General features: G+C 37.7%; 1 protein-coding gene across 1 annotated transcript in view; it reads right to left on the reverse strand.

Moving 5' to 3' along the window:
* Man1a2 (mannosidase alpha class 1A member 2) overlaps positions 1-14,660 on the reverse strand; it is a 136,741-nt gene that overhangs the window by 66,967 nt on the left and 55,114 nt on the right. The window contains exon 6 of the mRNA XM_031374978.1: positions 11,143-11,237. Coding sequence (XP_031230838.1) covers positions 11,143-11,237 — 95 coding nt within the window. The remainder of the gene's footprint in view (positions 1-11,142; positions 11,238-14,660) is intronic.

Below are 14,660 nucleotides of genomic sequence, written 5' to 3' on the forward strand. Positions count from 1 at the left end.
AAAAAAAATGAAGTTTCATTTTCATCCTTTAAGACTTGCAGCCGTGCCTTTTCTGTGGCAGACTGAGCTCTTCTTCCTGCGGGACTCCTCCAGCAATTACCTTCCAATCCAAACTTGTTTCTTACCTTAACTGAACTAGCTACCCATTAGCTTTTAAATAATTGCATTTTAAGTTATTTTTAAATTAGGCAGTCATATGATATATAATTATAATTTTGCCTATAATTCATTACTTTTTATTCCTCGTTCCTATTATATTTGTTAATACTTCCAGAAAAATGCTAAACAGTGCCTTGTTCTTGATTGTAATGAGGTGTTTCTAGCTCATTAAATTATTGGTTTAACAGATATGTTGATCAATGACAAAAATAATTCTAAACACAGAAATCCGATTTTTTTTTTTAAATAAAGCTAGAAATACAAGGTGGAAAATAACATCTTCAACAAACAGTGCTGGTCAAACTAAATGGCTGTACAAATGCACATAGAAGAATGCAAATAGATCCACACTTATACTGCATAAAACTCCACTTCAAATGGATCACAGACCAGACCTCCTCAATAAAAAGCCAGATACACTAAATCTCATAGAAGAGAAAGTGGAAAATAGTTTTGAACTCATTGTCACAGGAAAAAAAAACTTCTGAATAGAACACCAATGCCACGGGCACTAAAATTAACAATTAATAAATGTAATCTCATGAAACTGAAAAGCTTCCGTATGGCAAAGGACACTATCATTCAAACAAAGTGGTAGCCTACAAATGCTAAAATATTTTTACCAACTACACATCCAATAAAGGACTAATATCCAAGATATATGAAGAACCCAAAAATACTAGACACCAATAAAACAACCCAATTTAAAAGGTAGGGTACAGATCTAAACAGAAAATTCTCAAAAGAAAGATTTCAAATGGCTAACAAGCACATGAATAAATGTTCAATTTCCTTAGTTATCAAGGAAATACAAATCAAAACTTCACCGAGATTCTCTCACACCCATCTGAATGGGCAAGATCAATAAAATGAGAGCTCTTGCTGGTGAGGATGTAAAGGGAGCACTCATCTATTTCTGGTGGGAGTGCAAACTTGTACTTACCATATAGAAATCAGTGTAGTGGCTCCTCAAGAAGGTGGTAACTGATCGACCTCAAGACCCAGAAATAACCACTCTTGAGCATATACTCAAAAGACACTCGTTCAACTACAGAGATACTTCCTCAGCCAAGTTTATTACTGTTCGATTCATAATTGCCAGAAATTGGAAACAACCTATATGATCCTCAATGGATCAACAGGTAAAGAAAATGTGGTATGCTTATACTTTGGAACATTACTCAACTGTTTGTTTCAGTGAAATCATGAAATTCACAGGTAAATGCAACTAGGAAAAAAAAAATCATCTTGAGTGAGGTAACTCAGACCCAGAAAGACAAATGTAGATGTAACTGCTTATATGTAGATATTAGCATTTAAGTCAAAGATAAAACATGCTAAAAACCCATATAACCTCTAGAGAGATATTAGAGATTAATTAGAGATTAGGTAGAGAATCAAGGACTAACAAGGAGGGATTGATCTCCCTAGGAAAGGCAAATAGTTATAGATAGATATGGGTAAAGTGAAAGGGGGCTGAAACAAGGAGGAAGAGAGAAGAAGGGAGAGAAAGGGAATATGGGAAGTGACAGCTAAAACTAATGGCTATTTGAGGGGGTCAAATGGAAATCTAATAGAGTAGAAGTTTCCTAAAATATATTCATATATGAAGATAATCTAAATGAAATCACTACTAAATAACAGAGAAGACAAGACCCCAACTGGACATCTCTTATCTCCAAATAAGCTTCCAGTGCTGGGAAAGGATTACATCTAAAGAGTTCTTGACCTAAGGGCTTACCCTTAAACAATCCAGGCTATTGATAAGATGGATTTCCACAAACTGAAAGTAAGGCCCTATTCTATTTGGAAAGATAACACCTACACAATTCATTGATCATGGAGAAGTCAAGCTGGTGCCTAGCTAGAGCCTTCATCCCTACAAACTAGTTTACATGATATAGTTTACAGAGTACAGGGGCACTCTGAACACTACCAGAGGAGAAAGGTAAATACCAACAACCCAGCTGCAAACCCTTTAACATAATGATAGCCTGTCTGCAAATACACTGGTGCAATAGTGGTCTAAAGCTTGTGGGAGTAACCAAACAATATTTAATTTGAACTGAGGCCTACTCCGTGAGATAAAACCCATACCCAATTCTGTGTGGGTAACCAAGAACCTGAGATTAGATAGGCCAGGGGCCTAGGGGAAAACCAAATACTACTGTTCTGCTAAAGGAACATAGCAATAAAATGACTCCAAATGGCACTCTGCTATACTCATAGATTCATGCCTTGATCAACCATTATCAGAGCAGCTTTTTTTTCCTACAGCAGATATGAACAAATACAGAGACCTAGAGACAGACAATATGCAGAGAGTGAAAGATCGAGGAATCCTCAGGCCCAAAAGAAATGTCTCTCATCAAATCCCTCTCCTCAGGGCAGAACTCTTTGGAAGAGGGAGAGATCACCTAAGAGCCAGAGTGGATGGAGTCAAGGCCTTCTAGACTCAACAGGATTGCACACATATGACTCAAAGAGACTGTGGCAGCATGCACAAAGCCTGCCTGGGCCTGCACCAGATGGGGTCCTAGAGCTGGAAGTAGACACATGCCTCCACCAAGACTCAATCTCCAATTGATAGCCATTTGCAAATAAAAGATGAGTTTTCTCCAAGGGAGTCTCCCTGGGAAAACAAAGCACTCTTGAGGGAAGACCCCATGCCTAGCCTGGATGGCCAGGACAAACAAACTCAATGGGATCTTAGGAGGTGCTGTCTCATAATGCTACAGCAGGGCATTCTTTGTTTTACTGTACAGGTCCTTTTCATATATACTATGGCTTTGAGTCTTGTGTTTTTATGATTCATGTATGTCTCTCAACTGTGCATTTCTTGTGTTTTTTTCTTTGGATTTTTTTCTTGTTTGGTTGTTTTTTCCTATTCTAATTTGTTTGTTTTTGTTTTATTTTATTGTATTTTATTATTACCCCTTAGATGCCAGTTTGTTTTCTAAGGAGAGACAGACTTGGAGTGGATCAAGATGGAAGGGGATGTGGGAAGAAACTGGGAGGAGTAGGAAGAACGGATACCATAGTCATTATATATTGTGTGAAAAAAATCTATTTTCAGTTAAAAATATATAAAAATAAAAAATGGGGGGAGTTGGTTTAATAAAAACTGTACAACTTTCAAGTACTGTGTTATATTTTGAGTCTTTTAGTTCCTGAATTAAATAATTAAAGATCTACCATGTTTCCTATCAGTATTTTCAATTAGAAAAATAAATATTATACACTATTTTAGAGAGCCTAAGAAATTCAGAAATGACATAAAAGGAAATATAATATATGAAGACAGGTGGAAAATGGATTATCAAGTGAAAAAGAACTATGGGGCTTATAGAACGGCTTTTAAGTGCAATGAATTTAAGCTTCAGAAGGAAATCAAAAGTCAAGAAAAACAATATTAGAGCACTTTTTTTCACATTTTAAAACAGCAAAAATGAAGGGCAAAGTAAGAGGAAAAACCAAGGGATATACAATAACAACTCAAATCATCACTTACAAACAATGGAGGCCAAATAAGAGAAAAACAACTTCTTCAAAGGGAAGCAAATATAAACCTAGAATTTACATAAACTGAAAATATCCTTTGAACATTTATTTAAAGATCTCTAAAGCTGCCCCCATATGAGTGTGTGAAGGAGTCTGAATAACTGGAGAAAGGGAAGCAGATTCTATTCCAAAGAATGAGGGAAGGAAATGCTTTAGAAATCAACAAAATATATGTATGGACATCCAAAAGATGTGCCACTGAAAGAGACAGGCAGTGTCCAGGTAACAAATGAACCAGAGGTTCACTTGGAGGTAAAGGGAAGCCAAGCCACCTTGAGAGGTCAGCCAGACCAGAGACAGCCAGCCAGCTCCTCCTAAAGACAAGCCCAGAGCCCTCTCAAACCCAAACCCAGCTTCAAGTCTGGATGAGACAGCAATTCTTCCAAGGGATGGGTCAGAGTGAAGATGAATTCCATTTGTATTCCATATGACAAAAGGGCAGTGCAGGATACCATCTTCAAAAATCAATCTGACTTGCCACAGCCTCTGAATAAAGGGAAGGACCAGGGAGGCAGGATTGCCAAACAATGACAAATCAAACAGTGCAGGTGGCAGGATGCTCAAGTCACACAGATAAATAAATACATAACCAAAGACAGGCCTACCCATGGTTGCTAAAAGCAGAGCTCAACAACAGAAAATACCCTGTACTGAGACAGGATTGAGCCTGAAGCCAGGCGGTAAGTGTACCTCTACAGTCTATGCCTAATACCCACAGTTGCAGACACTAAGTCAGGGGTAGACAAGATAGCCACAGCTACAAGATCAACTATACTCAGGAAGTCTTCAAAGTGCAATGGTATAATGATAGTTCCTCTGACTGTACTAACTCAGTATTGTTGTTTTCCACACTATCCATGCACTAATAGTACACTCTCCCGGTTAAAACATTAGCCACCCACATAGTAATCCCACCCCCTCTAGGAAATGCAATGGTAAAAGAATCTAATAGCCCACAGACCGAAATACTAAGTGTGGCCAGGAGAGGGCGCTGTTAACAAAGAGGGGAAAAATGACCAAGGTGAACATCAGTCTGGTGGAAATAAGACACATGTCCAATACAATAAACGACAGGTGTGTCAATAGCCCAGATGATGAAATGGTACTCCCTCACTCCATGCATAAAGCCACATGGCAAAATATTTCCCAAATCTAGAAGGAAAAAACATAAGAATCCCACAAAGGAATTGACTAAAGAACTTCTCAAGGGCATATTACACTCAAGGTGTCAAAATCAGGGGCTGGAGATGGCTCAGTGGTTAAAAGCACTGGTTGTTCTTCCAGAAATCCTAAGTTCAATTCCCAGCAATCAAGTGGTGGCTCACAACCATATATAATGGAATCTGATGCCCTCTTCCGTCATGCAGGTACTCATACAAATAGACCACTCATATACACAAGTTACATAATTATATAAATAAATCTTTAAAAAAGATGTTAAAACTTCAAAACAAACAAAACTGTAATGGGAATGGCTAATACACGTACAAAGGGCAAGCACATGCAATTCCCAATAGCCAAAACACATGGAATATATTTAGAACATCTGTTAACCAAACTTTATCTGGGCAGTTGTGTTAAAACATTTCATGAGAAGCAAAAGCTAAGGTAGATCATGACCACTAAACCAGCACTGCAGAAAATACTAAAGGAAAATCCTCTGTGTATGGTAATACACAGAGCAAGAAGAAAGCCAGCCTCAATGCTGAAAGCATCAAACAACTAGACAAACTAACCCAAGGGTGGAGAAGACTCAAATTAATAAAAGACTAAAAGAGAGTTCCTACAGATTCTAGTGAAATCCAAATAAAAGAAAAAAGAATAAGATACTCTGAAAATCTATACCATAAAATAAGTAAAATATCTGTAAAACATACATAAGTTTTGGGGTATTTTAGTTTTGGTTTTGAGACAGGGTTTCTCTGTGTAGCCTGAGCTGTCCTTGGAACTTGCTCTGTAGACCAGGCTGGCCTTGAGCTCACAGAGATCTGCCTGCCTCTACCTCCTGAGTGCTCAGCATAAATCCTTAGACATGTATAACCTACCAAAATTACACCAAGATGATATAAACAACCTAAGCAGGCCCATAATAACAATTGAGACTGAAGACATAATGAAATTTCCCAAAAAAGAAAGGCCTGAGACTAGATGGATTGAATGACCAATTCCACCAAACTGATAAAGAACAGTTAACACGAATGCTCCTCAAACTGCTACATAAACAGTCAGGAAAGGAACATTCCTCTATGCAGCCACTATCACCCTAATAACAAAACTGCATTAAGACAACAACAGAAAAGAACAGTACAGATTTAGTTTCCTAATGAATGGAGCCTCATATCATAAGTAAATTCCTTGCTAATCAAATTTTAAAATATATTAGTAAGACCCTGAGTTGTGTCAATTCAGGAATGCAAAGCTGGTTAAACATATGCAAATCAACATATTTAATTGCATATAAATAAACTTAAGAATAGAAACCATACAAAAACCCTCATCAATGCAGAAATGACCTTTGATAAAGTTCAAATCTTCAAGACAAAAGCCATGAAGGCACTAAGAATAGAAAGACCATATCTCAACATAATAAAGGTGATATACAAGACTATACTATATGCATAGTATATATACAAGACTACTATACTAAATGCAGGAAAACAGGAGCATTTCCTCAGAAATCTGGAAAGATACAGGAGCCAACTTCAATATATACTATTCAAAGTCATAAGCAATGCATCAGGAAAAAGAAACCACAGGAACACAAATAGGAATGGAAAGTCATATAACCCTGTTTACATACAACATGACCCTAAATTTAAGATTCTGAAGACTCTACCAATATTTATAACTGACAAATACTTTTAGGCAAGTAGCAGGATGCAAAATAAACATAAAAATGTAGTGGCTTTTCTACATAACAATAATAAATTAATTTAGAAACTGAGAAATTCTCATCTACAATACCTTCAGAAATAATCCAGAATAAGTCCGAACAAGAAGGTAACAGACATCTACAATCTAAGCTTTAAGATACTCAGGGAAAAAAACTGAAGAAGACATGAGAAGGTGGGAAGATCCCACTTGCTCACAGACTGGCAGAACTGATATCATGAAATACATATATTCTCTAATGGTATCTACATACTCAACATATTCCCCATAAAAATCCCAAGTACATTCTATACAGAACTAGAAAACCAAATCCTAAAGTTTATATGAAAGCACTAAAATCCCTGAGTACCTGAAGTATTCTCAAGACAGAAAGGGAAATGCTGGAATAATAAAAATCTGACCTCAAGTTCTATTACAAAGACTTAGTAACAAAACTGCATGGTACTGGTACAAAAACAGACATGCAGACTAAAGAAACTGAGGACACAGAAACAAACCCACAAGGCACCACCATTGTTGGCATGTTCTTTCCTTTTCTCTTTTCTCCCCTTGCCCCCCATATGATGGCCATTCTATCTGGGTAAGATAGAGTCTCCAAGTAGATTCAGTTTACATTTCTCTAATTGCTAAGGATTCTGAATATATTTTTCAAGTATTTGGGGAGCCTTTGTGCACCATCAAGGAATGTAAAATTGTGCAGATGCTATGGAAATCTGTACAGAGGTTTCTCAAAAAGCTAAATAAAAAACAGTGCTAGAATATTAAAGTACATGTCATGATGTATGAGTTTGGTGCCCAGAACCAATGTTAAAAACAAAACAAAACAAAAACAAAACTAGGCACAGGGCAATAACAGACAAACAGGGTCAGGTAGATCCTGAGGCTTACTGTCCATTGAGCCTAGCAGCCATTGAGCCTCAGGCCAGTGAGAAAGCCTCTCTCAATTAGGTAAATGCTTCCTGAAAAATGATGTCTTAGGTTAGCATGGGTATACACGTACACATACTTGCACCTCACCCCAAACACACACACATTTTTTTTTAGAACTAAAAAACAGAACTCAGTTCTACTACTTTGGGTGTATACCTGAAGGACTCTAAGTAAACATATACAGAGATACTTGCACATCCATGTGTGTTGAGGTATTATGAACAAAACCAAGCAAACAGAACCAGCCTATGGATGAATGGATAAATAAAATGCAGTACATGTACACAATGGAATGGTTTTTAGCCATAAAGATAAGTGAAACAAAGTGATATCTGTGGGTAATGGATGGAACTGGAAATCATTAATTAATTAAGCAAAACTCAGAGGGAAAAGTTATCTCTTATATGTAAAACCAACATTTAAAATTACATTTGTATGTACATATATGTATATATGTGTAGATCTTAAGACTAAAAAGCAGACGGGAGAGCAAAATCTTAAGGGAGTAGGTAATAAAACAGATGTGATATGGGAACAGAAATGGGACTACCTAAGCACAGGAGGAAGTCAGCCCAAAGCAATACAAGTGACATGTGCGAGGCCACTGAGGGAGTGGGAGGAATAAGCAGAAAATATGACACATATACGTAAAGATGCTATAACAAAACCTATACATTGTATGCTATCTTAAATGATTATTTTAAAAAAAAATTTTAAAAAACTCCAAATATTAAGACAGGAGTCCAGATTTAGGACAGTAATTCACTAGACTGTGGCCTAACCTACAGAGTCTCAAGTCCTGCCCACATTGCTTCTCTACGCAATTTCAGAGGCAGACCTGAGTTGCTAGGCTGATGCTTTTCCCAGGTGTTGGCCATGATGCAAATGTGCACCTTTCTGTTTTCAAAAAATCAGAGCAGGGGCTGAGTGATGGTGGTACATGTGTTTAATCCCAGCACTCAAGAATCAGAGGCAGGGAGATCTCTCAATTCACGGCCAGCCTTGTCTAGGGAGAAGTTTCAGGACAGCCAGGGGTACATAAAGAAATCCTGACTCAAAAAACAAACACACACGTACACACACACACACACACACACAATCAGAATGGGTCTAGAAGCATCATTCAGAAGTTAGGAGTATTTGTTGCTCTCATACAGCAGCCTACAACCATCTTAACTCCAGTTCCTGGCGACTCAATGTTCTCTTCTGACCTTCTTGGACACCAGAGAATGCATGTGATGCACATACATACATGCAGACGAAACACTCACAAAAATACAATTAAATTAAATAATAAAATAACCAAAAAAAGATAGAAAAAGAAAAAAAAGAGAGAAAAAAGAATTAATGTACAACAAAGGGCTTCTTATTAAGGAAAATCTAAAAGTCCATCCAACAGACCAGCTCTTTGAGACAAGACAAAGCTCTTTGAGCTGAGGTAGAACAACAGATTAAACCTTAAATCTTCAAAAAGATAAACTAAAAATGAAGGCCAGTGGCTAGAAGGATGGCTTAAGAGCCCTTGTGGGTTCCCAGCAGCCTCATCACGTGGCTCCCAACTGCCTGATATTACAGCTCCAGGTCCAAAGAAGCTTTTCTGCCTCACATGCACATACCACCACACAGAATTAAAAATAAAAATAAATCTTTTTAAAAACTAAAAAGAGGACTGGCGAGATGGCTCAGTGGGTAAGAGCACTGAGTGCTCTTCCGAAGGTTCAGATCCCAGTTCAGATCCCAGCAACCACATGGTGGCTCACAACCACCCATAATGAGATCTGTTGCCCTCTTCTGGTGTGTCTGAAAACAGCTACTGTGTATTATGCCAAAGCGAGCAGGGCCGGAGCAAGCAGAGGTCCTGAGTTCAATTCCCAGCAGCCACATGATGGCTCATGGCCATCTGTACACCTACAGTATACTCATACACATAAAATAAATAAATAAATCTTTAAAAAAAAATTAAAAAGAGCTGGAGAGATGACTCAGCAGTTAAGAGCACTGACTTCTCTTCCAGAGGTCCTGAGTTCAATTCCCAGCAACCACATGGTGGCTCACAACCATCTGTAATGGGATCTGATTTCCCCTCTGGTGTGTCTTCTTCAGACAGTGTACTCATACACACAAAATAAATAAAATAAGTCTTTAAAAAAATAATTTATTAAAAATTAAAAGAAATGAAGGCTAGCAAGATAGCTCAGTGGATAAAGGTTCCTTTCACCAAACCTGGCCACCTCAGTTTGATTCCTGAAACTCACATGGTGGGAGAAAATAAATTCTCACAAGCTGTCTTCTGACCATACTATTATTCCATAATACTCATGCAGATGCATGCATACATGCAAATGCACACATGTACACACAGACACACATATTTTTTATATGTAAAAAAAGCCTATATGAAAGAAAAGTTCTGGATATAATAAACGTTTAGAGACATCACTGCCCTCTCTTCGTGTCACTGAAATACTAAAGTAACAGCTGTGTCAGTGAGATGACCACAGCAGCTGCTTTATAAAGGTAATAAGGTAAATAAAAACAGGAATAATGAACTTAAGTTCCAATTTATACTCTAGCAAGCCAAAGGCAGTAGGGGAGAGAACAGAAGAACTATCAGGAGTTACACTGATGCTAAAGCGCAGCAAAGGAAACTGCAGGCAGAGTATGGCAGCTGGCCATGAAACAAGGAGAAAAGACTTGCAAGCTATAGTTACAACAAGGGCATACGATCTAGGCTGTCACAGTTCACACCTATAGAAAAGGAATGGTCTCAACTTACTCTAAGGTATCTGGGTGAAAGGTGACCAACAGCCATATTTTCAGGTGATTTATAAATGCAAACAAGATAAATAATAAGTACTACCTGGAGAAAATATGAGCAGCAAAATTTCAATCAGCATAAATGATTTAAATGAAAATTAAAATTAGGGTTTATTCAAAATTTTATATGACTTGCATAAAGTAATACAAAGAAAGTATTTCATCCATTTCCAAGTTTAAAAAACAGTGTTTTTGAATGAAATTGATGACAAAGAATAATTATTTTTAGGGCTTTATGCTCAGGCTTGAACCTAGACACTATAATGAGCATCCTACATCAGAACTGTGTATTCCTTTATCCTTAGCATGGCATTCAAGAACAGACTGTCTTGATTTCTAGGCATATTGCTTTCTATCTTGTCTTAGAACAGTAAGTAATATATAAGAAGAAAAGGGGAGCCGGGCAGTGGTGGCGCACGCCTTTAATCCCAGCACTTGGGAGGCAGAGGCAGGCGGATTTCTGTGTTCGAGGCCAGCCTGGTCTACAGAGTGAGTTCCAGGACAGCCAGGGCTACAGAGAAACCCTGTCTCCAAAATCAAAAAAAAAAAACGAAAAGGGGAGAGAAAATACTTTTAATACATTGCAACACTAAACAGAATTGGAGACAAGTACTAGCAACTGGAATGAAGTTCAGGCAGGAAACCTGCCTCAATGTAAAGGACATAGCTTAAAACTAAGGAAAGGCTTTGATGTCTTGAAAGCACAGTGGAATAGGTAACTGGAAATCTCCATGAACAAAAATGTCAAAATTCAGTTAACAATTCTGGAACAATAGAGTTTACCTTTTCAGGTTTACCATTGCCCAAGGAATCCCAGTAGGCGTGTTAAAGGCAGGAAGGAGTTTTTCAGCCAACTGCACTGCTTTAGTCTTGAATATCTGAGACGAAAGCACAAACAATCATAAATTACAGGTGAGTACCACCTCTTGCCATATGCATACCACAAGGTACAAGTTATAACAAGGCGTGCAGTAAGTGATTACACAACATCCTTACCACAGTATACAGTAACGAGAGTGGGATATCTGAGTGCATACTGAGGAAGGGGTCCCAGCACGTGACAGCCTCAATGGACACATAATTACAAAGAAAGAACACAGTTCTGGTCATCATCTGTATTTTTACCTGCCTCCCAAAATATCTAAGAGAAGGCTGGGAAAATGGATCAATGGCTAAAGCAGTTGCCATAAAAGAATCAAGACTGGCATTCAAACTGCCAAAAACCCGCATAAATTCTGGTGGGCATGGCAGTTCACCTTAAGTCCAGAAACTGAAGTTGAAGACAGGTTCCCGAAACAAACTACCTAACAAGACTAGCCATATCAGCAAGCTCTGGCTTTGACTGGAGAACAATCCAGGATTACTCCCAACATAAACCTCAGGCCTCCACATGTACTTGCACACACATGCAGCCCCCCCCCCGCAACCCACACATACATGAACACACAAGAAAATCCAGGGTTCCATAGCACTCACACATATGTGTACACATACAAAAAAAAATAGAAAAGGAAAAACAAAATCTAAGCAAAGACAACTGGGCTACCAAATCTTCATCAACATGTAAGCATATTTCAAATATTTACTAACAAAAAGTTAGTAATAGTCTGGATAGATTCCCTTAAGTTGCTATAAATGTTTCTTTTTTGACTTAGCACCCCCTCCCCTTCAAGGAGATGTGTGTTTCTGGTTACATAATATTAGAAAACAAAATTTAAAATAAAAATTGAAGACATTACTGGGTATCTCAAAAACTTAAGGGAACCTTAAAAAAAAAACAAAAAAAAAACTATATAACATAAGCCGGGCAGGGGTGGCACACACCTTTAATCCCAGTACTTGAGAGTCAGAGAGAAGTGGATTTCTGAGTTCAAGGCTAGCCTGGTCTACAGAGTGAATTCCAGGACAGCCTGGGCTATACAGAGAAACCCTGTCTCGAAAAACCAAAAAAAAAAAAGGATATAACATAATATGGTGTTTACTTCTACTTTAAAGCTGCAATGCTAGTACAATGCTAAATGTAAATAAGATTTCATTTTACTTCTATTAATATATGCCATCAAAATCACATTTGTTTTGCTGAATTTGTTGCAAATAGCTCATTACTTTTCTTCTTTATTTCGTTACTTAAAATGGAAAATTGCATTAACTGTTTTGCTTTGATATTAAATCAACATTGCTTTCTAGATATAAACCCAACTTATGCTTGAGACATTTTTTCCATATTCTTACTGGTTTAGCTTTACTAATTATTTTCAGTATTTTTACTTATATGTTCACAATATTTACAAAGTCAGTAATGTTCTTTTGGATATCACTATGACCTCAGAAGAGTGGGACAGTGTTTTCTGTACAGGACAGAGCACCTTCTTAGTTTCTAGGAGCTCCTGAGTCAATCACTAACACCATCAAAAGAAGTTCCTGAGTTTCTCAAAGAGAAGAGCCAAGTTAAATAATCTGCCTGCCCATCATGTTTTTAATGTCTTGTATGTGTGTGTGTGGGGGGGGGGTGTTTCTCTGCAAACATCAGGGCCAGCTGAGTAACAATCCTCATGAGGCAAGAAGAAAATCCCAATCAACACATTTGTTAGCTTGTGTTACTTCACACTTCAATAGTATGACCTCGGGCAGTTTGCTGTAGGCATATTTAAGTACAGTACAATTGGAAAAGGGTTTTCTGGTGTAATACAATCCCCTATGCATAACAATGCATAATTACACAGAAACTCTTCTCAAAATACTTGTCACTTCTCCCATGAAGATGGGTTCTGGAGTTGTCTGTATGTGTTATATTAAGGGCCTAGGGAAGAACCTGGTGTAGTCTTGGTCATACAAAGAGCATGGAGATCATCTGGGCTATTAGCTACCTCTGGTCCTAGATGCAGGAGCCTGGGGAAGCAACTGGCCACACAGACAGTGCAAAGGTCACCTAAACTACTACTAGTCAACTCTACTTCTCCCTGTGAGAGCTCTTTGCAGCTTGGCCTTACAGATAGCACAGATCACCAGGCTACTGAAAAACAGGTTATACATCTTTTCCCTTGAAAAGACAACCTGGCATGTTCAGCATTCCTAGTTTCCCTAGTGCTCTCCATGAGCCCAAGAACTTCTGTGCTCCCAATGGTGCACAGTGTCTACGGTGTCTGCAATGAAAGCCTAGCCATGGAGATAGCACTCATCCCTGATCTCAGTAAGCTATCTTCTAATATTTCCTTCTTAACATATTTAGCTTAAAAGCTATACTCAATTTTGTTCATACTTTCCAAGTACCAACTTTATAACATTTGCAATTTCCCCTGTAATTCTTTATCTGATGTGCATACTACCTGAAGGCATTTTTTCCCAAAGCCTCAAACCAGGCTAGACTAGAACTCACTATGCAGTCCAGCCTCCTAACTGGGATTATAGTGAGCCACCACATATGAACAAATACATTAATTTTAATAATTTTATTGAAATTTGCTTTGATATCCAGCATATGCATATAATATGTGCTTGAAAAGACTGTGTATTCTGTAGTTGTTGAATGAGTGTTCTATAAACATCAACATTTATTCTATAAACATAAACATAACATTCACTTAACACAGCTGTTACTGTTGCTAAGGACTTGTATACATCATTACTAATTGTCTGTCTGTCCTATCAATTTGCAAAAACAGTTGAAGGGTTTAACAGTCCTTGTGGAATTGCCTTTTTACTTCAAGAATTCAAAAGAAGCCTTTTAATTCTATCCATTTCTGTTTTATTCATTTGAAGCTGTATTATTAGGTACCCAGAATAGAGTAAGTTACTGCTTTAATTTTGGGATTGTTGTGTCTTTCTGATGTATTCATCCTTTATCATGAAGCAGCCTTCATCTCGGCTGGTAATTTTTATTGTGAAGTCTATTTCATTATTTCATAGTGGATATACATTAAACATTGTAATGGAATATTCTGGGCTTTTTTTTTTTTTTTTGGCTTTAAGTAAATAAATACATCATTTTAAAGGTATTAGATGAAGAATAATCTCCACAGTTTCAATTATTTAAACCATAGTTTTTCATGTCATTTTGTCCTGTCAGTGCTTTCAAACTTCTCTTTTAATCCCTGGTTTCTAGCTGTGTGACTATGATATGACTAAGTGTGCTTAGTCATGATGCCCTAGTTAGATTTTCTGTCAACCTGACATAGCCAGGGTCATTTGGGAAGTGGGAACATTGAAAAAATGTCTCTATCACACTAGCCTATAAGGCAGACTGTTGTGGATTTCCTGATTAATGACTAATGTGAGAGGGCCCAGCCTACTGTGGGTGGTCC

This window comes from Mastomys coucha, unplaced genomic scaffold (genome assembly GCF_008632895.1).
Source record: "Mastomys coucha isolate ucsf_1 unplaced genomic scaffold, UCSF_Mcou_1 pScaffold16, whole genome shotgun sequence".
Lineage (NCBI taxonomy): Eukaryota > Metazoa > Chordata > Mammalia > Rodentia > Muridae > Mastomys > Mastomys coucha.